The sequence below is a fragment of the Megascapheus bottae genome, chromosome 22, assembly GCF_031878675.1.
Source record: "Megascapheus bottae isolate mThoBot1 chromosome 22, mThoBot2.hap1, whole genome shotgun sequence".
Lineage (NCBI taxonomy): Eukaryota > Metazoa > Chordata > Mammalia > Rodentia > Geomyidae > Megascapheus > Megascapheus bottae.
The window spans coordinates 2,030,244-2,055,741 of record NC_143530.1 but is presented as its reverse complement, the minus strand read 5'-3'; the positions used below and the strand labels follow the sequence as shown (position 1 = coordinate 2,055,741).

The following is a 25,498-nucleotide window of genomic DNA, read 5'->3' as shown; positions in this document are numbered from 1 at the left end:
TGATCCTCAGATCTCAGCCTCCTGAGTAGCTAGGGCTACAGGCCTGAGCCACCACTCCAGGCTTGACAGTGTTACAAATATCAAATACTTCCATGGGTCAAGGCTTCTGGTTATACAAAATGGTGAATGAAAATGAATGATATTAGGTGCTTTTTATCTGTAGTATTTTTATGTCTATTTTGTGTCTACCAAGGAAATGAAATATAGTGAAAAACTTGTCACTAGCTCAGGTATCTGCTACAAAACTGACATTTATATTAACTTTAGTCTCCTAATTCTTGAAAGTGGTGTTCTTTATTATTTGATTTATAGCAGTGAAGAAGTGACTCATTAAATATCAGCCTTATTTTTTATTGTTTATAAAGGAAATAATTATTTGGGGATAAAGACCAGATTTCTCTATTTACATAATATCAATATTAAAATACAGTTTTAGAGATGAGCCCTTGCATTTTAAACTTCCCAATCAGATAGTACCGACCAGTTTAACTTTTTGTATAATTATAAGTTTAAAATTATAAATTGAACATTACTGCCTACTTGGATAAATGACCTACTTATTAAGTTTTTAATACTTTTGTGTGATTATAAAATTTATTTGTAATAGATTAAAAATGATTGCTTCCTGAATTCACCAATAATCATTTTTGTAAAGCTTGGTAAAATTATTTATAACCTTCATGCAAAATGATTTTACTCCAGAATCTTTTTTGGGGGGGGGTGCTAAGATTAACCTCAAAGCTTTATGTTCTTGCTTAGCTGCTTTCTCCATTTTGTTTTCTTTATTCTCCAGTTACGAAAATTCATTCTTATAGATGAGATTGCTGGAGTTAATTAAAAGAAGCCTGAGTACAATTTATCTACTGGTAAAAATAGCAATCCACTCCCACTCCTTTGACCAAGAAAAATGTTTCTTCTTGTGGATAAAATTCTGTCTGCTACATTCTGCTCCTCTCCACCTTTATTTCTTTGTTTCTTGCCATATTTTCTCTCCAGATTAAAATCAGGAAGAAAATCTACTTTCTTGTAGACTATTATTCTCAGGGATTCTACCTTGAGTATAAAAGTCATTAAAATTGATGTTGAGAGAGATAAGTCACATTTTCTTTTAGCCTCTTGGCTCTTTTGCTTCAATTGGTGAGATTATTTTATACAATGTGAAGAGAAAAGGAACAATATAGCCTTACTTTATCAGAGAATTGACAGGTCTGTGAGGTGTCTCTTGCTAATCTAAGAACACCAGCACAGCACTTTGTGGGGTCAATGGGCTACAGGTTTAGACTGGCTGCACTTGCTTGCTGATTTTGAAACAGGATCCTGGCTCACAGATGGTCATTAAATTAAAATGGGGAAGCTTGCAGCAGTTAGCTCCGGGACTGGGCTCTTCCCTCCTTTGATAGAGAAGTAAAGTGGGGCAGCTAGATTTAGATGCAGACCTACTGGAGGAGTCTCTCTCACTGATGGAATGTTAAGATTCTTAATCTGATTAGCATTACATAATTGGTATATTAATTTCAGATGTAGGGTCAGGATTTGCCCTCAGAGGCTCAGTGGCTGTGCCTCTCCCTGGACCAGGGTCTCGGCCTGCACTCTGGCCTTCGTCTCTGTGGCCTGATACACTTACTTCCCCCTTAAAGAAACGCAGATTTCCTCTAGGATTGTGTGGGCTCCTGGCATATTTTGTGTTCACTTGTAAAGTGTTTTCCTCAGTGAGACAGCAGAGCACGTGGAAGCTGGAGCGGTCATTAGCTCTCACGTAGTTTTCTGCTCTCTGATCTCTTCCAACTATGAGAGCGTCTTGTGGTCCACCAAGCCTGCAAGAGACTTGGATCCGTGCTTTGTTTACCAAACCAGGGGCCTCTGTAGCTAGCACTCTCTTTGTTAAGCTCTCATTCCTTTAAGGTGTCCAGACATTTCTCCTACCTCCTGCTGGGAACTGGGTGGCACAGGAACTGGTGACGCATGCGTGACATGAGCAGTGAGCAGTGAGCAGTGAGCAGCCTGAAGCTTGTCTCCGTGAGCCAAAGCAAAGTAAGAAATATGTGTGGAACGATACACACAGATTGAACACCCACTGGGTGCCTTTCAAACCAGTGGGGGTAGCAAACAGACTCGGGGCGGCGTGGGGCCAGGGGTGAGGATGGGCGGGGGCTGTCCTGGGAGACCCCGAGGTTTCTGAAGTTGGAGTTTGGCTCTGGGGAAGGTGGAAACCTTTGGAAAGTTTTGAGTGGACAGATGACTCAATTCTGGCTTCCATGTTAGAAGCTGTTGGGGGCCTAGAGAGTCAGATGGCTGCCATAGGCACTCGAGGTCGTCTGTTAGGACAGCTGGAGAGTGGTGGTGGTGTCTCTGGTCAGGGCAGGTCAGTGAAAGTAGAGACGATGACTTTCTGTGTGGGTCACAGGCTGTGTAACAAACATTCCCAGTCCCCAGCCATTCAGTTTCTGGCCCTCTCTCTTCTCTTCCCTCTTTCCCTCTCACAGTAGTTTTGTTCCTCTTCTTCAAGAGGTCTTGTGTCTTTCCAGGGATTTCTGATGTCCACGGTCACTTCTGTCCATGCTGCTTGGCTCCGTGTGCCATCCCCTGGTCTCACACCAGGCTCTCGGGCTGGGCTGTCACTCTTACCCTGCAGGAGTCTTTGCAGGGGTCTTTGCACTCCTGCGGGGTAAATTTTCAGAAGTGACTTTGCAGGAGCACATGGATCCAGGAGCCCAGCGCGGGGGCTGCCCGTCCCTGCGCCTCTGCACACGGTTGTTGGAGGAAGGAGCTTCGATCACTCTTCATCGGGGCTGTAATAAGAGGCAGAGAACTAAAGTCGGGGACTCTAATACAAAGCATCTTCTCCAGTAGGCCCGGGAGGCAGATGGAGAGCTGGACTACAGGGCTCTGAAATATGGATTATATGCGTATGCTGCCAGAAATGCAAAGAAAAGGGGGTGAAGCTGAGGTGGAGAGGAGGTGAGGGGCCTGAGGGTGGAGATGACGGGGGAGAGGACATGTCCCCAGCAGCCACCCCTCCCAGGCTGTCACTGGCCCTGTCCCTGCGGGGCCCGAGCTCCTGCAATGGCGCGGTCAGGGGCAGGGTGCCAGGGGTCCCAGAGGCCCTGCTGGGGCAGCCTCGGGCACACGCCTGCTGTGGACCCCAGCTGGGCTGAGCTTTGAGCGCAGGATGGGTCTTCATAACTAGCAACTCACACTGCCTGACGGGAGGATTAGCATTGGCAAATGGAAGCACCCTAGAATTTTCCCTGAGCTCTGCAGTGGGGATGAGAGAGATGTGGTGCATCGTAACTGAACTCACAGACTATGTCTTGGAGTTTTTACAAAAGAATTCCCTTCAGGTGGTTGTACAAAGGAGCAGTTCACGAACACGGCCTCACCCCATCCATCCTTCCTCCACTCTCCCAACACCGCCTTCCTGACTTCATTCTTCCCCTCCTCCTTCCTCTTCCGCTTTCCCCTCCCCCAGCCCACTCCTTTCAAGTACTCCCTTCCTGGTCTTTATTTTGTTGAAGTTTGGTTTTGCCTTTCTAAGGAATTACTCTATTTGAGTTCTCCCTCCATATTTCACTTAATATATTTGTATATACGTGCATACCACCTGACGTATTTACCGATGAGTTTATAATCTAAATCTAGCTTCCACACGTAAGGAAAACAAGCATCCTTTGTCTCTCGAGTCTGGCTTCCTTCACACCTTGGGTCAAAATACCTACTAATAAACAATGATCAATGAAATGATAGAAAAACTAGACAAGACATTTTATAAATATGATAAGATGAATGAATAATGGAAGAATCTATGACTAAATAAAACACAAAATGAAAACTGAAAGATGGCAAATGAGTCCAATGGGAAGAAAAAGGAGTCATTCAAAAGAAATAAGGCAGGGATAAACCAATGGAGTAAAGATGTCAAGAAAAAGTCTTTAAAAAAGACTTCAATGGTATATCTGCTTTTACCTGTAGGTCTTTGATCCATTTGGAGTTAATCCTGCTGCAGGGTGACAAAGAAGGATCCAACTTTAATTTTCTGCAGGTGCTTAACCAGTTCTGCCAGCACAACTTGTTGAAGAGGCTGTCTTTCTTCCATTGTATTTTTTTGGCTCCCTTGTCAAAGATTAGGTGGCCATAGGTCTGTGGGTTAATATCTGGGTCCTCAGTTCTATTCCATTGGTCTTCAGGCCTGTTCTTGTGCCAGTACCAAGCTGTTTTGGTTACTATAGCTTTGTAATAGAGTCTAAAGTTTGGTATTGAAATTCCTCCTGCGCTGTTCTTTCTGCTAAGAATTGTTTTTGCTATACGGGGAAGGAATAGGAGATACATTAGGTCTCCTTGGCACAGGTTGAAACTTTCTTAATAAGGACCCAGAAACATGACAAATCAAAGAAAGTCTGGATAAGTGGGACTGCATTAAACTGCAGAGCTTCTGTATGGCAAAATACATAGCTAACAAACTAATTAGAAAACCTACAGAGTGGGAGAAGATCTTTACTAACCATACAGCAGCTCAAAAATTGAATCACTCCAAAACTAATCTCCAAAGAAACAACCATCCCATTAAAAGATAGACCAAAGACTTAAAGAGAGTCTTCTCTAAAGAAGAAACAAAAATGGCCTATAGACACATGAAGAAATGCTCCACATCTCTGGTCATAAAAGAAATGCAAATCAAAACAACTCTAAGATTCCACCTCACTCCAGTTAGAATGGCCAGGATCAAGAAAACTAATAACAACAGATGCTGGAGGGGATGTGGCCAGGAGGGATCACTACTGCACTGTTGGTGGGAGTGCAAACTCATTCAACCACTATGGAAAGCAGTGTGGCAGTTCCTCAAAAGACTAAACATAGAGCTCCCCTATGACCCAGCAATTCCACTACTTGGCATTTACCCAACCATCCAGAAACAAGGGCATACTAAATCCACTAGCACAACAATGTTCATTGCAGCACTCTTCACCATAGCAAAGATATGGAACCAACCTAGATGTCCCTCAGTTGAAGAGTGGATCAACAAGATGTGGTATTTGTACACAATGGAATTCTATGCTGCTGTCAGAATGACATTGCCCCATTTGTAAGGAAATGGAAAGACTTAGAAAAAATCATATTAAGTGAAGTAAGCCAGGCTCAAAGGATCATAGGCTCCATGTTTTCCCTCATAATCAGTAGAAACCTTGGGCTCTCCTAGCAGAGATTTACAATAGAACAAAACCTAGGTACATAAGGCCATATAGTATGATGCTAAATGAAAGAACCTCCAGGATATAGAAACAAGAGCTATATAATGAGTGGTTTTTGTCCTTAATGTACTATATTATCTCTCATCACTTTTGCTGTCCCTTGCTTATCTCATATTGTTACAGTATTTCACCTTGTTATATGATATATTGTATATAGGTTTATTTGGTTTTTTGAAATAGGATAGGGAAGGGGAGAAAACAAGATGAGTGGGGGAAGGGAAATGGGGACCAAAACATGAGAAAGGGTATCAATGTTTGTGAAGTAATGCACCTTCTATCTGGTGAATATAATGTAACCCTTCTATTAATTATAATAAAAGTATATGAAAAAAGACTTCAATAAAAAGAAACTCTGAAAAATAACCAAACAAAAGGCAGAGAAATCAGACTATTAATTACAGAGAGGGAGGGAGGAGAGAGAGAGAGAGAGAGAGAGAGAGAGAGAGAGAGAGAGAGAGAGAGAGAGAGAGAGAGAGGGAGAATGATGCCATCATACTGTTTGTCAGATTTAGATTTAGAATTTACCTTCTGTGATGAGCTCATGCTGATTTTTAGCCTATAACACACAGACTAGAATTTCCTTGATTGGAACATCTCACAATCTTAAATGAAGAAAAAATATGTTCCAGATTAGCATGAAGAACTACCTTTGTGGGCCCAGCAGTATTGTTACAAGAAGACAGAGGCGGCAGTGGATCTAAAGATATCATTTATGGCAATAAAAATAATTTTCACACTGAAGGGACATGACAACGATGTGCTATACAATAGAGATCGTTAATTTTCATCGAATGAATTTTCTGGTGGCGTTCCCTTATGAAAACAGCGTTACAGCTGGGCTAATTCATGTCTGTGCTTTTGTGAGGACTCCATATTTGTGGGTGCTTTTCATCAGGATTTGACTTTGGAGTAAAGATTAAAGCGATGCTTGCTGTGTAGGAGTCATGGAAGAGTATAAACAAAGACTCCTCATCATTTCTGATGAGGAAGAAGATGGAGTTGGATAGAGAATGTGCCCCAAATCTGAAGTTTGGGGCTTGGGGGACTGGCCCACGTGGAGGAGAGGGGGCGTAGGCCTGGCGGGGTGAGGAGACCCCAGCTGGTCACCAGGCTTCTCCTGAGGGAGAGGGGGGATTTGAGAAGAGGAAGCAGAAACAGAGCAATGTCCGCTGATTCCCTGGGGCAAGGGCGTAACTTTGGAGAGCTCGTGCATGTTTTGCTGCTGCATGTGTTTGCACATGTGTGTGCATGTGAGGTCATGTGAATTTGCACGTGCATTCAAATACATGTTATAGATGTTGGAATGGGAGTGTATTGAGTTAATGGGGTTGTCAGATAAAGCCGGCTTTGTCTAATAAGCTGGCATCTAGGCCCTCAGTTGCTAGTTTCTTTTCATTTTATTTAACATGGTAACCAGAGAGAAGATGAGAAAGGTGAAAGCAGGGAGTGTTTAGCTTCTAGCTGGGCAGGGCCTGGCACTCAGATGTCTTTCCTTCAACTTCTTCCTAGAAAACAAACGTAAGCTTCTTAGATTTGTCATACTAGTTTAATGAAGGTTCCTTTAATTACATCCACAAACCTTAGGGTTTAATTTTGATTGACTACTTGATCTTGATTTATTTTCCAAGGAATGGAGATGGCCTGGTGCTCTGGGCCATTTCCCTGCAGCACTGCACCCTGGGGCGGTCGCCTGCAGCCCAGGCCTCTGAGGTGACAGGAGGCGCTGTCCCAAGTGCCAGCTTGAGGCCAGAGTGCTGTTCATAACAATGTGGACGTTGTACCCCGCCTCTCCGGCTCATGGCCCACCTTGGCAACTACCATTCTGAGCTTTAGTGAACAGGCAGGGTATTTCCTTTCATTTACTTTATTACCACCAGAGGGAGGTTAATGAAGGGCAGGGAATTACGATGAGGTGCAGGCACAGAGGGCGGGCCCGGGACTCCTGTCCCATGATGGTTACACTACTGATATTAATTGTATTAACATTACTGATTACATTACTGCTAAGCGAAGCCCTATGCTTCATGACGGCAAGGCCAGCTTGACCAGACGTTGTTTCAACGACCTCTGTTCAAACAAACCAAGCCCGAATAAAACTACTACCACATTTTGTGTGTGATAACCTTTGGTTGATGAACATGCACTAATTTATCAAACATTCAACTTGTTGGCACTGTGAAAACAAAGCTCGGTTAAACTTCTTTGTTAGTTTGACCACCGTAAAAGGAAGATGTTCATAGTCCTGGGAGAATCAAGCACAAACTTCTCTCAGGTTCAGTGCTCGTGATAGGGAATGCCGCGCAGGAGAAATGTACATGTCACGTGGGGGGCTCGGGTGTTTCAGCTCTGGGACAGGGAGGCCCATGGTCGCCTGTGGTTTCTGTGCTGATTGTTTGCTGCGAGGTCTTTTCCTGCATGTCATTCTAACACAGCATTAACGCAGTGAGCGACTCTTTTCCCAGAGACACGCGGCTCAAACCCTGTAACCCTTTCTTTAATTACGTGATGCGCGGTTAGCTTGGCAGAACGGCAGGCTCCCTCCTCCCGCTTCTCATCGCCACTCCTGCTTTCTGGTTGTCCATTCCAGCCGTACAAGACCACGTCGGGCTACAAGGCGTTTGCGGCCATCCCCACCAACACGCTGCTTCTGGAGCAGAAGGTGAGTGTGAACGGCCGAGCACGGCGCGTGTCGTGTGGTGATGTCCACTCTGGAATGTGGGGAGATCCGTTTTAGTGTTCTGCCCGGGCTGCCAGATGAACGGGGGGACTCGGGAGACCCCACCGGGAGCACCGTGGAATCCCCCCTGCCGGCCGGGTACCCTCCGTTAAAGCAGCCTTGGCAGCTGGCCTTAGACAGCCAGGTCCCCGCACGGCGGACTTCCAGACAGAGGCTCTATCCGAGATCACCCAGCTCTGTGCTCAAGCACCACCAGTCTTGGTGGGATGAGATCACGTCGCAACTGCCCACCGTGGGGCCGCTCACTGGCCAGCACTTGAGACCTGCAGGGACTCCTCCTCCGCTCCTCTCCTCCCTATCCTCCTCTTCTCCATCCTCCTCTTCTCCATCCTCCTCCTCCTCCATCCTCCTCCTCCCCATCCTCCTCCTCCCCATCCTCCTCTTCTCCATCCCCCTCCTCCTCCGTCCTCCTCCTGCTCCATCCTCCTCCTCCTGCTCCGTCCTCCTCCTCCTGCTCCATCCTCCTCCTCCTCCTCCTCCTCCCCATCCTCCTCCTCCCCATCCTCCTCTTCTCCATCTTCCTCCTCCTCCGTCCTCCTCCTGCTCCATCCTCGTCCTCCTCCATCCTCCTCCTCCGCATCCTCCTCCTCCTTTCCAACCTCCTTCCCCTCCTCCTCCTCATCTTTCTCCTTCTCCTCCTCCTCCTCATCTTCCTCCTTCTCCTCCTCCTCCACTCCTCCTCCTCCTTCACTCTTCCTCCTCTCTATCCTCTTCTTCTCTTCCTCCTCCATCTACTTCCTCCTCCATTCTCTTCCTCCTCTCTTCCCCATCCCCCTTCCTTCTCCTCTCTCTATCCCCCTCTTCCTCCCCATCCCCTTTGCCCTCCTCCTCCTCCACCTCCTCCTCTTCCTCCTCCTCATCCTTGTAGTTACTGGTGTCAAAAGATGAAATGTCATCAGTTTAATTTCCAATTTAATCTGCTCCTACTTCCTAAGGGAATGTAGTGGAACGTCTGGACAGTCTGTACCATTTTATATGGCACAGGCTTTGTGCTTCCAGTTTTAAATAAATTGTTCTGTAGGAAAATTGCTATTTTTATTTTGATACAACTGAAGGTAAACATCATATCTAAATTAAAATAATGTTATTTTAAGGAGGATCATATATAATCAATAGTAATATAAATGGATTATATGTAAGCAGTTGATTATCTTAGTACCATAAATATTTGAATTATTAAAAGTCACAATATACAATGTAAATATTTTCTTCCTCAGTTCCTTTGTGTAATTCTATGTAGTTTTCCACTGACTTTCTCTTTTGCAATGTCTTCAACGGAAACTCTGTAAGCATTTTAAATGAGCATCCAACCTCATCTAAAGGTGTTCTGAGTTCATTTTCCACCACATCTCTTCATCACGTTGTAGATTTCTAACAAGAATCCTGTCAATTTCGGCCTTTCTACCCCTATCCCATGCCATTGAAACCAAGGGATTTATCTCTGAGCTGGGCTGAAAGAGTGGCACTCTGGTCTTCAGAAACTCCTCATCTAATTGGAGAGTAGGTCAGCAGCACAAAGGAGCTTCGCCGCGGCCTTGGATTGCACGAGAACACGGGCAGTTCATCCTGCAGTCTCACTGTCAGTCCGGGCTACTGTTCACTCACTGTTCACACAGCAGAGTGCCCTGGAGGTGGAATTCTTACAAGTAATTCAAGCCCCCAGCTCTCTCCAGATGTACTATATCCATAACAAGTCACTTACAGCAAATTTTCTTCTAGAGCATATTGTATGATTAACAAGATATTGGTATTACATTTTGAATTTTAACTCCACACGTGTGTGTGTGTGTGTCTGTGTGTCTGTGTGTCTGTGTGTCTGTCCTGGAGCTCAAACTGGGGGACTGGGTGCTGTCTCTGAATGCACTCAAGGTTAGTTTGCTCTACCATTAGAACACAGCTCCATTCCCAGCTTTTCTGGTAGTTTATTGGAGATAAGAGTCTCATGGACGCTCCTTCCCAGGCTGGCTTTGAACTGTGATCCTCAAATCTCAGCCTCTTGAGTAGCTACATTACAGACGTAAGCCACCATTGCCTGGCTATATAACTATTTCTAAAACAAGATTTTCTGCAAGTGGACATATGGACATCTCTTGCAGTGAGAGTTAATCTATCATAAAGTCACTGGATTGGTGTCATCCCTGCTCGCCCGTGGATGAAGCCCATTCTTTTTAAAAAAAAACCACCTCTTGTTGGCAGGGACATAAAGTTTCTGATACCTTGGTTCTATACTTTATTGTCCACATCAGAACTTAGGTTTCTAGGCCATTCCACAGCCTGTCATTCCCCAACCCACCCTGTGAACATTTGTGAGGGAAGAATTTTGTGCTTAGGTCTTAGCTAAGGTTTTCTAGGAAGAGACAAATGTGATAGCTGTTGGGTCTTCAGATGAAGCTGCTGTTAATAATTGCTTCTCAGACTTATGGGAGAGGAAATGCAAGGAATTATAAGCTAGCCAGTTCTCCGAGGACTGTCACCATGAGTTCAGCCATGTACTGAAGCCTGGTGATAAAATGCCTTTGATACAGAGGTCAGTTTCAGTCTCAGTATGTGATGGTTACGTGTATAACAGAAGGCTAAAGGCTTCTTTCCCTCTCTCTCACACAACTAATTTTTCTTTCATCTGTGAATGACAGTCAGAAAAATAGTCAAATCACATCTATTAATATGCCAAATAAATGATTTTTGATTGTGTAACTGAAGGAAAGGAAAGTTGAAGGAAGGAATGTGTACATGAAACCAGATTATGTGAATTTTACTATTCCATTCATGAAAAAAATTTTTTTCCTTGAAGGTAATTGAGATTTCTCTATTCACTTCTTTATGAGTATTTATAAGAGTAAAATTAGGCCTAGGGTTAAATAAAACCTTCAGAATGACTGTTTTTTACTTGTTACCATTTTTAAGCAACATTACTTATAAGCTTATATGTCAGACAAAATCCTAGAATAGTTTAGTTCTCTGTGTACCACATACAAATGATAGGATCATTCCTTAAATGGAGAGTGGGAAAAGCTACTCACTTTTCTCCAATGCTAAAGGAAAGTAGATCACAGCTGTTTGAATGACCATAGTAGAAACCATGGTAGAAAAATAGAAAAGCAAAGATTAGCTCTGGCTTGTCGGCTGTCAAATCGATCTATTCTAAATCATCTGTTCAAGTTTTTAAAGCAGGAGCTGCTAAACTATAATCAGATTAAACATGCCCTGGAGTGGAAGTGTTTTAAGAACGCCTTGTGTCTCAGAAAGCCTGGCTGCCAGTTTAGGGCATGTTGTGTACTAGCATGCCACGTATCACGGAACCTCAGTGGACATGAGGGGCGGAGGGCTCAGCTCGCCCAGGGGAAGCTGTCAGGGATTCCAGTCTGCTAACTGGCTGTCCTGGAGCAGGGCCACCTGCCGAGGACCTCTTCCTGCGGACCCACTCCCTGGCTTCTCTGTCTTCCGTGGATGGGAAACTTCTCAGGTGACATAGAGTTCGTGTGACTGATGGACTGAACAAATGTGGTCTGGGGCAGGTAGGTCTTTGACCTATCCCAGTTCATTTTGCAGCGTCTTAATTCCAGGGTGGAGCTGGAGCAGAGCAGCCAGAGGTTTGCATGGGCTAGGAAGAGCTGCGCCCGGGCCCTCCCCACCCCACCACTTACTCCACAGCCGCTAGACGTGTGCTGACTCTGAAATGATGGTGGTGATGATGGTGGTGATGATGACGAATGGTTAGCAGTCAAGAGGTCCTATCAATTATCCCCCCTGTGAATAGCCACGTGAGAGATCTTTGGCTCCAGGTTGGACGGCTGGTTTTGGATGTGGCGCTCTGGCAGGGTGGCTGTCGCAGTGCAGGCCCTGTGCAGTGGGGTGGACACTGAGTGAAGATGCTTTGGCCACCTTCACAGCTTCGTGAAGAATGTGAGGCCTGCAGAGGCCCGGGGAAGCCGCAAGCTGTCAGGGTGCAGCTCGGCACATGGCCCGGCTGGGCCTCCGTGAGAGCTGCTGGTCTCTCGGCCTGACGTGGCTCACTTGGCAAAGGTGCCGTCAGGTTGCTTAACTAAGAGGTTAAGCAAGAAACGAGGCTTGGGGTATTTTTCTCTTGGGCACCTTTTTTCCTGACTTGCTAAAATGTCTTGATAACCTCAGCAAATTAGAGTAACAAAAGTCATTTCTTTCTACGAGGAACGAGTCAGAGGAGCTGGAAGTAGAAGACGTGGATGAGCCAGGCCGGGATTCCAAAGATGCCCAGGCCTTCATGTGAGCTCCAGGTTCTGTGATGGAGGCTTCGGGGGAAAGAGAGACGTGTCCTCGACCCAACGAAGGAGAAGCCGGCGCTGCCCTGCCACTGGCCTTTGATAGAATGACCTTGAAATTGGCTGAGAGTGTAAAGCCAAACCTCACAACAGACAGAAAGATCATCTGCCACAGTGTTGGGGGCCGAAGGCCCGGCAGACGCCCTCAATTCCTACAAGACTTGAGTCCACTGATGCGGCAATTGGTCAGGTTTCTCCCCATCCCCTGGGAGCTGGATCCCGTGATGGGAGGGCCGGAGGCGAGCGAGCCAGTGTGCGAGCGCTCAGGGGACACCTCCTCCATCCTGGCCGTGGCTGAGGTCAGCCCAGAGGCCTGGCTGCGGGCCCCAGGGACTCACCCCCCCAGGCTGACGAGCTGAACAGAAAAGAGAATCGGAGCATTTCCGCCGGACATCGTTGTTTTGGGTTGGTTTATGCGATCATTTCTGAAGTGCGATAATGCAGGCATAAAAATTTAAAAATTCAATTCGGAAGAGGGAGTTGACCAGGCCAGTTTCTCAGCCCCGCCTCTGGCGGTGGGGAGAGCCACGCAGAACACTAAACACTCCTCACCAGATCTCGGCGTCCTCCGGCCCGGCCTGCTTCCTCGGGCAGTGGTTCAGAAAGTGCACTTCTGTCCTCTCCTGAGGTTGACGGCCCAGCTCTCCTCGGGGTGGAAGCAGGGCTGCGATAAGGCTCGTTATTGCAATGTGGTACTGTACCCAGAAGGTTCCATCTGCTAAGCCATGATCTCCAGGCCTCTTTTCAAAATCTGTCTTCAGTTTGGCTACTCTGGGTAAAGTATGAGCACTGCCAATGAGTATTTCTAATCATTTATATTAGGTAAGCCTCTCTTAAAGAAGAGATTTGAAGTCCCCCTATTTAGGCTTCAATTGCTATAGTTGATTTTGCTGGGAAATACGTTTTTAGTGAGGATCTACTATTGGAGGATATTTTGAAAGATTTTTGTATTTACTGAGTAATTTTGAACAAGCTTTAGCACCACTCTGCTGGTTATGAGTCCCAGAAAATCCACCTGGAGTCAGACTCCTTATCACTGTGCTCTTGAAACACTTTACTTAAGTAAATCTTTGGTAAGAGAAAAAGAACTGTGGCAAGCCTACTCCTTACATCAGTGTAGAGGGGAAAACATCTGCAACCGGGAGCTTCCTCTGAGCTGGGTTTGAAACTCTACAGCCAGAGGAGAGGCCCCATCTCTGTGCCAATGGAATTCCTGTGCTGAAAACCACAACCTGAGCTAAATTCATTTTCCTGATTCTACTTTTGGAGCTGGAGCAGTGGTTGGTGTTTGGCAGATTCCTCTGCAGCTAATAATGACAAACTCTTGACAAGATATTTGTTTCTTTCTTTTTTTTTAATCAGTCATGGGACTTGAACTCTGGACCTGGGCGCTGTCCCTGAGCTCTTTAGCTCAAGGCATAGTGCTTGAGCCACAGTGCCACTGACCAGATTTTTCTTTAAGAATAAAATGTGTGCAGGTGCTGTTTGAAAGAGGAGTAGAGGCAGCAGCCGAGTCAGTGGTTAGATGAAGGAAGCGGCAAAGTGCTGGTGTTTTTACCTTAAAATAGACGTTTACTCACTCTGAAGAAGCTACAACTTAGCAGAAATCCTACAGACTAACCAAGGAGGAATCCGAAAAGTGTGAGGTCACACAGAGACCAGAATCTGAGGGGCCCAGCCAAGACAAGTGACAGCAGGAGAGAACGCACCTCATAAACTCTGCACAAGTCTCTGGACTGAATAGTACCTGTGTCCTCGAACTCAGCACAACAGGAAGACACCATACAGAGATTTTAGCTTCTACCTACCTTTAGGGAAACAGAGTGTGGGGCCAAATTAAGCGCATACTAAAAGTATGTGTGTGTATGTATATATATATATATGTATATTTCCTGGAATCATAACACTATCTGGAATTTTTGTGATAGATCTCTATGTTTAACTAATAATTTATAGACATTTCAAGATGTCACCTGCACTCAAGAGAAAATGCAGTCTCAGAGGTCCACTCTAAGATGCCACAGATGTTGTAATTAGCTGGCCAGGATTTTTAAGCTTCCCTGAATAGACTCAAGGCCACAACAGAAACAATGCTTGCAGTGAGCTAATAGGTAGAGATTTGCAGCAGAAAAATTGAGACCATTCACTGGAACTAAAAACAATGTGATAAAATTGATTGAAACAGTGAAATATTGAAAATAAGAAAACTCACTGGATCAGTTTTAGAGAAAACTTTAGGAACAGATGAGTCAGAGAGATTGAAGATGGATGGACAAATTTTCTGATTTGAAAACTAAGAGAGAAAACATCAAATAATTGGCCAGAGCTTCAGTGTCTTGTGGGAAAATACAAAAATTTACCTGGAGTCTCAAAAAGAGCGCAGAGACAAAATAATCTCAGAAAGAGAGGAGAGACTACACAGAATGACAAATGACTCCAGAACAAAGGGCTGAAGGTTTTCTAAAGTTGGTGAAAGATATAAATGTGTGGTTTCAGAAAGCTCAGCTAATCCCCAGGAGCAGTGACAGGAAGGGAACCATGCCTGGGGACAAAATCAACTGCCAACAAAACTGAGTGGGGAGAGGAGATCCTGGAAACAGCTGCAGGAAGCCAAACACTGCACCGAGCTGCAGTGCCCACTGTAGCTGATTCCTCAGGAACCAGTGAGGCCTGAAGACGAGGGAGGGGGAGCACTGCCAGGTGCTGGGAGGGAGGGGATGGAGGAGGGACAAGAAGAGAGAATGCTGCAATGATATCTGTTCTGCTTTGGTGTGTTTCCATGCAAGTTTATTAGTTGTGCAAGGGAGTTGGACTGCTCCATGCATGCACGTGTTCTGACCAGACGCTCCTCTCCTCCCGTCTTCCTTCCTGGACTTCTACTTCATTTCCCCAATCCTGGCACTCTATTTCATACAAGTGCTAAGCACTTGGCATCTACCCACTCTCATGTACCCCCTCCACTCACCCCTACCCATTGGTTCTCATCTGTACCAGAGTAGCTTTTACTTTCTGTTCATTCTTTATTTCATGTATGTGCAATAATTGCACAAGGGGTTTTGCTATGTTGGTACTATGTTGGTACTATATCCATGCTTCACTAACTTGTACCAGAAGTTTGATATCACTTTTAATGGTACAAACTCACATCTGAATTCTTGAGGCCAACAAAGTGTTGTATAGTGGTGCCTGAGATAATGAAGAGTCTGGTCAGCCGGTCATGGCAGAAAATTAAACTAAAATGTAATTTAATTAGACCCCAAATTGGATTCAACTACAATGGAATAAAGTGACATAGAAAAAGTCAAACAAAAGTACACCGAAATAGAATCTCCTTCATGGTATCAATTGACATCAATTTGTGTCACCATATCAATTTACATTACAGATGGTAATCACAGGGGAAACGACAAATGTGGGAAATGCCTTAGGTAAGGAGCCTCGCTCACCAAATGATTCAAGAAAGTTTGTTTTTCTTTTTCATTAGATTTGCCTACTTTGTAATATTTGTTAACTCATAAATTACCTATCATCGGGTCAGGTATGCATGTAGCTAGCTTTATTTAGTCTGTACCTTCATTTCAATCATTTCTTTTTTTTCATATATTTCTTATTGTAGTTAATAGAAGGGTAGAAAGTTGCTTTTCTAGAGATATCTGAACTTTTTAATGATGAGATATAGAGGACTTCTCTCTTGTTAAGTAAAGACTTTGCTCCTCTGCTGGTGTTTGATTAGAAGTCTCATATGAGAACTATTTCATTTATCACTAGGCACTGGATGAACCAACCAAGACTGAGAATGTCTCCACGGACAGCGCCTTAGGCCTTCCTGTGGAGGTATGACCTCACTTCCTGTGGAGGGTGACCTTACATTAGTCTTCTTGTGGTGGGATGACTGCTCTTTTAGGCCAGGTTCCTGTGGAGGGATGACTTCCTGTGGAGGGAGGACTTCCTGTGGAGGGATGACTTTATGTTAGGCCTTCCTGTGGAGGGATGGCTGTCTGTGGAGGGAGGACTTCCTGTGCAGGGAGGACTGCCCATGGAGGGTGGATGACCGTAGAGAACTCTGTGTCGGGTCTGCAGCCCCAGAACTCCCCGCTAACCCCACCTGGTCTCCCTTCTTCCAGTTCTGTTCTCCTGCACAGCTCAGGCAGCGGACGGAAGCGGTCTGTGCTGCCATCGACAAGGCCTTACAGGACTCCTTGTCCATGGTAATGCCGTAGTCCAGAAGCGGCCGCACACACTTTGCTTGGCTTCTCTTCCTTTCCCTCTGTTTGGTGCACTTCCTCACGGGCTTGTCCTTTTCTCTCCTCCCTTTCTCCTCTTCCCCTCTTCCCTTCTCCCCAAATCCCCTCCTCCTCTCCTTTGTTTTCCAGCAGTCTCCTGATTCTCCTTCAAAGTCCCCAAAGATAATCAAAGTATGTATATATTTAATACAATTAGTTGAGCCATAAGATTTAGTTGGTGGAGCGTTGAGGTGCTGTGCAGTAGACTGGGGAGCGGATTATCTATTAGTAACCAGTAACCGGATGGTGGCATGTTGGTGGTTTTGAACTGAAGTGTTAGTTTCGGTGCTCGACCATGAGCATATGAGGAATGTGTATGCATCTAATTCTGTAGGTCAAGGTCAAGGCAGCTTGAAGTCATTCCAGCTCTTTGGGATGTAAAAACGGGAGGATGGCAGTTCAAGGCCAGCATGGGAAATTAGACCATGTCAGTACTCGAAGGAAATAAAAAGCCAGCATACTCCACCTCGTTGCTGTATGTTGCTGTTTCATGGCTGTGGTCGACACTGATGTCACATGATAGCTTTTCTGTTAATGCAATTATAGCTTCTTAGAGTTACAGAAGTGGAACGTGAACTGCACTAACAGAAGAGTCCCAGTCTCAGAGCCTTAATAGAGGTGTCAGCTCTGTGCAGCGTTTTTGTTTTGCTGGCTGAATTTATTTTATCCTCCTTTGACTCAGAGATAGATGTGTGGGGTTGTTAGAGTATTACTAGACTACGCGCCCCGTTTGTTGATCATATAAGCGATTCGCTCTTTCTTACTGAACAGCCCCTTGCTTATTTCACACTTGACTCTTTTGGTCCACCCAACTTGCTACAACTGGATGTGATGACAGAGAGCAGTTCATTGTTTTACTACTTTTTCTTTTTTGCATACGTTTACTATGTTATTTTTGTCAATCCGTTTGTTAAAGGATGTTTAGGCTGATTCCATATGTAGCTACTCGGAATAATGCCAGATTATTGTAAACATTTGGATTTAATCTTCTTGGAGTAGATAAACAGCAAAGGGAAACTGGATCATGTTGCAGTTCTACTTCTAGTTTTTTTTTTTCTTTTGAGGAAGCTCAGTAATACATTATTTTTTCTGCCATAAGTGGGGAGTCTTTTGGTGTGTGTGTGTGTGTGTGTGTGTGTGTGTGTGTGTGTGTGTGTGTGTGTGCTGGTGGGCCCTGTGCAGCACTGTCCCTTCAATTTTTTTCCCTTAAGATTAGTGCTCTACCACTTGAGCCATAGCTTCACTTCTGGCTTTTTTGTGGACTTTCCTGTCCAGCCTGGCTTGGAACTGTGATCCTAGCCCTCAGTCTCCTGGGTAGTAAGATCAGAGCTGTCTGTTTGTGTGACCTATGTAAGTATTTTTATTTTATTGTGTCAATTAAAGGTTTTCTGAGCATAAATGGTAGGGCTTCTCATGTCTACATTTTCTTCCTTAGAATCTCTTTTTTGTACGAGACACTTGGGCAGCATTTTGTCAACATGTTATTTGTTCTTCTGCTAGTGTGGTCATTTCCAATGTGGATTTGTAAGTTCTTATAGTTTTATCTCTATGGGTGGCATTGCCAATGTGTTCTGCAGTGGCATCTAGGTGTGCCTTTTCATCTCTTCCCTCTAGGCTTTTTTTTTTTTGCCAGTCCTGGGCTTGAGCTCGGGGCCTGAGCACTGTCCATGGACTTTCTCAAGGCTAGAGCTCTACCACGTGAGCCTCAGCTCCCCTTCTGTTTTTTTCTAAGTATGTGGTACTGAGGAATCGAACCTGGGTCTTCATGCATGCTAGGCAAGCACTCTACCACTGGGCCAAACTCCTGGCCCCCTCTAGGCTTTTGCCACGTCACCTTCCCACTAAGTCTTCAGTATTCCCTTCCCCTTATATTCTGGAAAAAATAATTGTTCTATTTTCCCCAAATATTTCCCCAAGACTTTTATGGAACTAGTTTTGTCCCTTAGATTCCAAACTCCATGTCTCTTCATCTTTGTATTTCTATTTTGCTTATCACTTTGAGATGATTATGTGAGCTGAAATTCTAGTGCAAGAATTTGTCCTCTGACTCTTCTATTTCAACCCCTGTATTATAATCCTGGTATCTTATGTAGTTTGGATCTTTAAGTCAAGTTGGCTGGGGTATAATGTAACCCCTATAAAAGTTACCCTGCTTTTCCTTTCATAGTTCTGTAAATTTTGACAAGAATGCACAACTGTGTAACCAGCACATGCAAGACACAAAGTGTTTCCTCTGGTTGAAAGCATTCCCTGGGGCTCTATGGTGATTTATCCCCTGCCACTCCCAGCCCTGAGAAGCCACTGACCTGTTTTCTTTTCCATATTTTTCTTCCTTTTTCAAGAATGACATATAGATAGCCAGGCATGGTCTCACTCACCTATAGTGTGAGACCATCCAGCAGTCTGGATGTTGAGCCAGTAGAAGCATGAGTTTCAAGCCAGCTTGATCTGCCCAGAATGACCCTGTCTCTGCTGAGAACAGCAAGAGATGGGGCTGCACACAGAATCGTCCAGTGGACAGTCTTGCAGGCCTGTACCACGTGGAAGCAACTGCACTCCTCTCCATTGTCAGACAGGTCATTATCTGTGCGCTTGTTTCATCGCTCGTTTATCTCCCTACTTGTCACTCGAGTAGGTGACCTCTCATTCAGCTCTGCTGCTAGTGCAGATGTTAAAAATATTTTTAAGCAAGGCTTTGTGTGGATATCGGATTCCATTTTTCTTGAAGGACATCACGGCAAGGTTCTGTCCTCTAACACTATTTACATGTGTTCAAGCATTTTCCCAAGGAAACCCACATATTTTTCAAGTGTGTTGTGTAGCTTTCCTGCCCGCAGGCACTGGGCCTGGTCAGCAGGTAATACAGCCTTGGTTCTTGGGTTGGGCGGTCCTTAAAGGGCAGAGGAGCATGGAGATGCTTGCCAGGACCAACCCTCTGCTGCTGCAGCTCCCTGGGCACTGGAGACCCTGGCCCCTCCGCCTCCCCCCGCGTCGGCACCCTCGGCTCTGACTGCCAGGACTCATGGGCAAGCTGTGCAGTCCTGATGTGAAGTCCTCCCCTTCGCCAGCCCTAGGCGCACTGCTGACACAATCCCATGATGTTTTCTTTTTTTGCCCCCCTCACCTACATGAAGCTGTACTCACACGTCTCCTCCGCAGCTCAGGCCATCTCAGGGGGAGTCACCACCCCCGAGCTCTCCCCACCTCCACGGCATCTTCAGCACTCTAGTCATACCAAGTATTTGTAATGAGCAAAGAAAAATGTCTCAGGAAGACTCTGCTGCCCCCGGCCTCCATTTCTTCCTGCTGCTCTGCACTGCATCGATACCACGTGCAGTACTTATTATTTTAGTGCTCTTTTTTGTTGTTGCTGTTCCTGGTGGACTGTAAGCTCCCTGAAGGCAGAATGTCTTCGTTTCTGTGTTTACTGGCAAGTCTCGAGGCGGGAGATGGAGTCTGTCACCCTGGAAGTGCACCGGGAATGTCTGTTGATTGGCTGAATGAACACGTAGTCATTTCGTGCTGGAAAAGTGGGCTTGCCTGGGGAGTGTTTGCCGGGCACTGATGAATGCCCAGTCAATGCCGATAACCACCGATTTGAAAACGAACGTGCAACACAGTGGAGACAGTTTCTCCAGTGGTGGTGGGCCGCTCAGCTAGGAGGACAGCGCATGTGGATGGTGGAGACCACTTAGGGTTTTATTATTTCCACCAATATATTGTTACAGGAGAGAAGAAGCAAGAAACCTAGAAGTATTAAATGGGAAACTATAAAACATAAGTAAGATAACAGTCCCGTAGCCAGAATCCAGTTGATATGTGGGAATAATTTAGAAGTCAAGCTAGGCTGAGGCAGAGGTGCTGGAGAAAGGAAGGGATGGAGAGAGCTTGGGGAGGGAGGAATCTGAAAGTCAAATTTCAAAGGTTTTCTCTGTCATTCGTGGGGTCAAAGAAGGCCTTTGAAGTATGTGATTGAAGTGGAGTGGATAAATATAACTTTGGACCCAAGGAGCTCAAAGCACCGGAAGAGCGGAGGTTTTTCTGTGAGTTTCATGAGGCCCTGTACTTCTGGAAGACACGTGCTGGAGAAAATGCTCTGACCCCCAAGGTCAGCGATAAATAAGAGGCAAGGATCAGAAAGTCACCAGCAACAGCACACATTATGATCTAGTTTGATAAGATCATTTTCCCAAGAAAAATGGAGCTTTTCACAGGAAGAGGAGAATCATAGAAAGTCTGGAAGGGAGTGGTGGGAAGAAAGCTGCAACAGAGGAAACACTTGAGCATGCAGCTTAGAAGCAAACACCTTTCGTATGTTCTGGGATTTTAGAAGTACAAAATATATACCTACATACATCTATATCTATCTCTCTGGTTGTTTTTTTTTTCCATACAGACTCCGACAACTGTTCCAAGACCATCGGGTCGAGAAACCAAATATGTAAGTATCCCTTTGACTGTACATGCTGCTTCATTTTCCTTTTATAGGATACTTGTGTATGTTTCAGAAGGAATTCATCCCTATCTCCTTTCAACTGAGTAAGTTGGCTTTTGCATCAATGGATGGATGGCATAGAATGATAATGGCTTGACTTAGATAACAGAAAATCAGGTCGTGTCTGGAATAAACCCTCAGGTCAGCTTCTCTGATACATTCCCTCGTAAGCTGGATTAGTATAGCTAAACGAAACAGGACTGCAACATCTGCTAAGTGTCAACACTTAGATGGCATTTTAGTTTTTGTAATTGCTTACTGTGCTTATTACAACACGGTCAACTCCCCTGCGTGAACATTTCTGGGGGAGCTGCTAGTTTAATGGACTGGCTGGTTTGTTGATGCCCTGCCGCTGGTAATCAAACAGAGCAATTATCACTTAGGTGTAGCACTGGGTAATGGTGGACAGGTACACATGGCCCGATGTGGAATTCAAGCGATGTGGCAGAACTCCGAGAGCGGCAGGCTGGCTCAGCCTCACCCCTAGTGGGGCTCTCCATCTCTCCATAGCCACGCCTCTGCACGCTTCCCGCTGCCTCGCCCAAACACAGGCCGGCAGAAACGAGACCGCTGTCTCTGAGGTGTTTTATAGTTCCTCTAAACCGCACAGTAAATGATTCCATTTTTTTCTTTTTGCTAATAGGTAGTTTTTGTCACTGTCCTGAAGAATAGTTATTAAATAGGTATTTTGTAATACCACCTCATCTTTGCATTTGACACATTCCTTCCTTCTTCCAGAAAGCAACTTATGAGCTTGGTGAAATTACTAAATTTTATCACATCTGGGGAATTATGCTTACGGGATGTGGCAGGAACATGGCTCAAAGCATTTCTTGGAAGCTCTTGTTGCCTCTTATTATTTGAAGCCTTTTTGAATAATGCTTTAAAAACATGCAAGTGTTTTGTAGGCTAGGCCTAAGTTAAAACCACAGTCTTATTTCTACTTGTTTCTGGGAAAAGCATGTGATTTATTGTGTGTGTGTGTGTGTGTGTGTGTGTGTGTGTGTGTGTGTGTGTGTGTGTGTGCTTGTTTATCCTTAGCTTTGGTTTTTATTCATAAAATGTAGATACAATCACTTTCTCCCTTGCCTGACAGAAGAGTTAGCTCCTGTCTCCTGGAGTCCTAACTCAGGAATGTTTTAGCATCCCTTCGCCTTTGCCATTGCTTTTGTTTTTGTCTGTAATTCATCCTTCCCTTCCTTCTGCCCATCTAGTTTTGGAAAATAGGTGGCCATTAGTGGCTGACACACCCTTCAGTGGACACAAGGAAAGCAAAGTCTTTAAAAGCATTTAAAGGTATTTCTGTATTTTTGTGACTGAGCTATTGTCCAGATGCAGGGAGCAGCTGCGAGTCTTTGCCTCTTGGCCTCCCTGGCTGTGCTCTCTCCTTGGAGACTTCTCGGTCTTGTTTATAGGATTGCTGGCTCCATGCTCTCCTCCCTGGCAGTCTTAATTTGATGATGGCTGAAATAACTTAGGAGGGTTATTCCAGAGTTAGAGATCACTTCAAATTATTATTGTCAATCTATTTCCAGATCCAATTAAAGCAGATTCACTTTCACAGCCCTGCCTTGTATCTATGAATCATTCGGAGTTAACATTGACTCACAGAACAAGCTCAAGGTGGATTGTAGACATTTATCTAAACTCTGACTCAGATGAAAATCTGGATCTTGATTAAAGTGAGAAGCATTGTTTATTTTTTTTAACTTACTCTTATGACTTGACATTTGAGTTGGCGTTTCAATTTGCCTGTGCCTTTGAAAGAATCATTTGAAGGGGAGTTGGCCATTTCTCCAGTGCCAGCTCATAGATTAGTCCTGCTTGTTAATACCCAATCTCAGTTGTTATGCCCACTAAATGATACCAGACATATGTATTTTGGGAACATATAGTGACATTTTAAAGCTGATACTTATTTCAGTTATAGGTCTTGACCTTATGTGAGCAATCTGCCTTAAATATGGGATGTTTGGATTTTTTAAAACAAACAACAGTGTTACAGTATTTCCGTGTTGGAATTCTAACATTTATATCACATGAATTATGAAACATTTCATCTTATGTATGATGTGGATAATTTTTTTTTACTATGTATTGTCTCCTTTCTCTCATGGGCATTCACAAGCAGCACTGACAAGTCTGCAAATTAACATTAGCATTAGCGTTTTACTATCTCCCCAAGTTTGGAGAGAGTTGGTATCTAAAGAGTCTCCTGCTGGATCTCGGGATGTCCTTCACTTTGGAGAAACTCTAAGATTAGATTCCAAATCAAGTGTCACCAGCTCTGCGCACAGAGGAAGAATTAAATCAGAGTCAAGGGAAAACATCTCACTTACTCGAGGTTCTACTCAACACATTAGAACTGACCACCCCGAGTCCCTGGTTCAAATGTCAGCGACAGATAGATCATTGCTGGCAGGAGAGCCAGTTCGTATTTTCTAGCTGTTACTCAGTTTTCCACTTTGATGAACGGATGATTTGGCTCATGTTTATGGAGCATCTACAGGTAGGTATATCCACTGAGAGGCAAATGAAATGGCGAGACCAGTGGAGGAGAGAATAAATAATCAAATCACTGAACCAGCACGATAGTACTTCCTTGTTGAAAAATCTGTGTTTCCTGATCAACCAGGGTGAGTGAAAATACTATCAGATTATTTGAACTCTGTGTGTGCATGTGTGTGTGAGTGTGTATGTGTATGTGAGTGTGTATGCGTGTGTGTTTCCCCCACTTATGGTGTATTTGGATTGCAGGCTAATTTAGAATAATTAAATTGAGACTTTGCAAGGTCTCAAAGTGTTAGCACTTCTTCAGAACTCTATAGGAACCTATTAGTTGGGCGTTGTTATTAAAAAAACTTCCGTTTTACAGAGGTCAGGTCTCAGAAGTCAGAGACTAGGCCTGATTCAAGCCAAGTGGGCTTTGCCTCAAAGCCTCTGTCATGGATAATGGTTTATTTTCATAGAAGCTGGACACAGCCTGAAGTTTTTAAAGTAGTTCATCAGCTCTGGACTGTGCTAGGGATAGCATTTAGGATCTGGAGCTTGCTGGGAAAGTATTCTACCATTGAGCTTTCTGCAAGTCCCAGTTACTTTTATTTATTCTTGAAGTCTAAATTATGTCTTAGTGCCTAATAATCTTCAGTTTGAACTTGGAATGAATAATTTGATATCTGGTCCTATTAGTGATTAATATGTTTTAATATATCAATGTGATGAATATAGCTTTACTCTTTCTAGGCTTTCAAACTGCTTGCTAATATGTAAATTTATTCACCATTTACCAGAGACATATGAGTGATTATGTCTCATGATACTCATTTTTAGTTTCTTCCTATGTAAAGAAGAAAATATTTTGTTAAAATTGCTAATTTATCATACTTTGGGTCTATCAACTTTCAAATGGAATTTTATTTTTGGTTGTGGGTTATACAACCCATATGATTTATATGAATTGCTACCTGGATGAATCCATTTCTTTCATGTGATTACAAAAAAATCTCAGTAAGAGTCACGTCAGAATATAATGTGTTTGGAATTACTACTAATTTATCAAACAGAAGTCCAACCTTTGTTGAGATTACATTTTATTGCTAACAACTTATATTCCTGCATATTTTCTATATTTCCTGAATCACTTTTAAGTGCCGGGAAAATACATGTGACAGACTTATTGAATATTAGAGAGTACACAGGTAAGAAGATCTCATTGTAATGAGTTTGAAGGACAGAAAGTTCCGTTAAATGAAAACACATATCTTCTAAAATATCACACAATATTGAAATATTGAAAGAATTGTGAAACTTTATTGACTATTTCTTGCTACCTATACAGATATTCAGATAAAGGTCACCTTTCCCATCTAGCCAGATCACATGTCTCTCTGCTGCCGTGTGCATAGCATATTTCAGAGGCGTTGCGTGTTAATGCAGCTCAGATTTTAGGGAAAAGGTACCTAAAGTTTACCTCTGGTTCCAGACCTCTCTTGAGAGGATGAGGTTGGATGAGTTATAGGGAGAGCTGTGCATAATTCAAATAAAATGTTCCACTCTTGTAAGCATTTGTTTCATTGTTCAGAAGTGTTTAGGAAGTGTGTGTGGGTATGTGTGTGTGCGTGTGTAAAAACTTGAAGGTGCAGAGCACCTTGGAGCAGAGTCATCTTGGATCTGCTAAACGAGGAGAAAGAAGACCTTATGCCTTCTGTCCTTTTCACCACCATTTTTTTTTTACTTTATCAAATCTGAGTTGCAAGAAACAGTGGCTTGACACCATGACCAGAGAGCTTGGCTATAATTTGTATGTCTCGACAGTAAGCTGTTGGGAGAAGGATTGGTTTCTCTAAAGCTGGCTTGGCACAGGTGGCACAAGACACTAATGTATATTTTTCAGTAGATTTCAAATGCTTCCCTTTTCCCTCAGTCTTTAAGTCTTTTAG

General features: G+C 44.1%; 1 protein-coding gene across 1 annotated transcript in view; it reads left to right on the top strand.

Annotated features, from left to right (window-relative positions):
• Mlip (muscular LMNA interacting protein) overlaps nucleotides 1-25,498 on the top strand; it is a gene marked incomplete at its 5' end in the record, with an annotated part of 133,809 nt that overhangs the window by 70,774 nt on the left and 37,537 nt on the right. Inside the window, 5 exons of the mRNA XM_090356510.1 lie at nucleotides 7,834-7,905; nucleotides 16,050-16,115; nucleotides 16,406-16,489; nucleotides 16,655-16,696; nucleotides 20,961-21,005. Of these exons, the coding sequence (XP_090212636.1) occupies nucleotides 7,834-7,905; nucleotides 16,050-16,115; nucleotides 16,406-16,489; nucleotides 16,655-16,696; nucleotides 20,961-21,005 (309 nt within the window). The remainder of the gene's footprint in view (nucleotides 1-7,833; nucleotides 7,906-16,049; nucleotides 16,116-16,405; nucleotides 16,490-16,654; nucleotides 16,697-20,960; nucleotides 21,006-25,498) is intronic.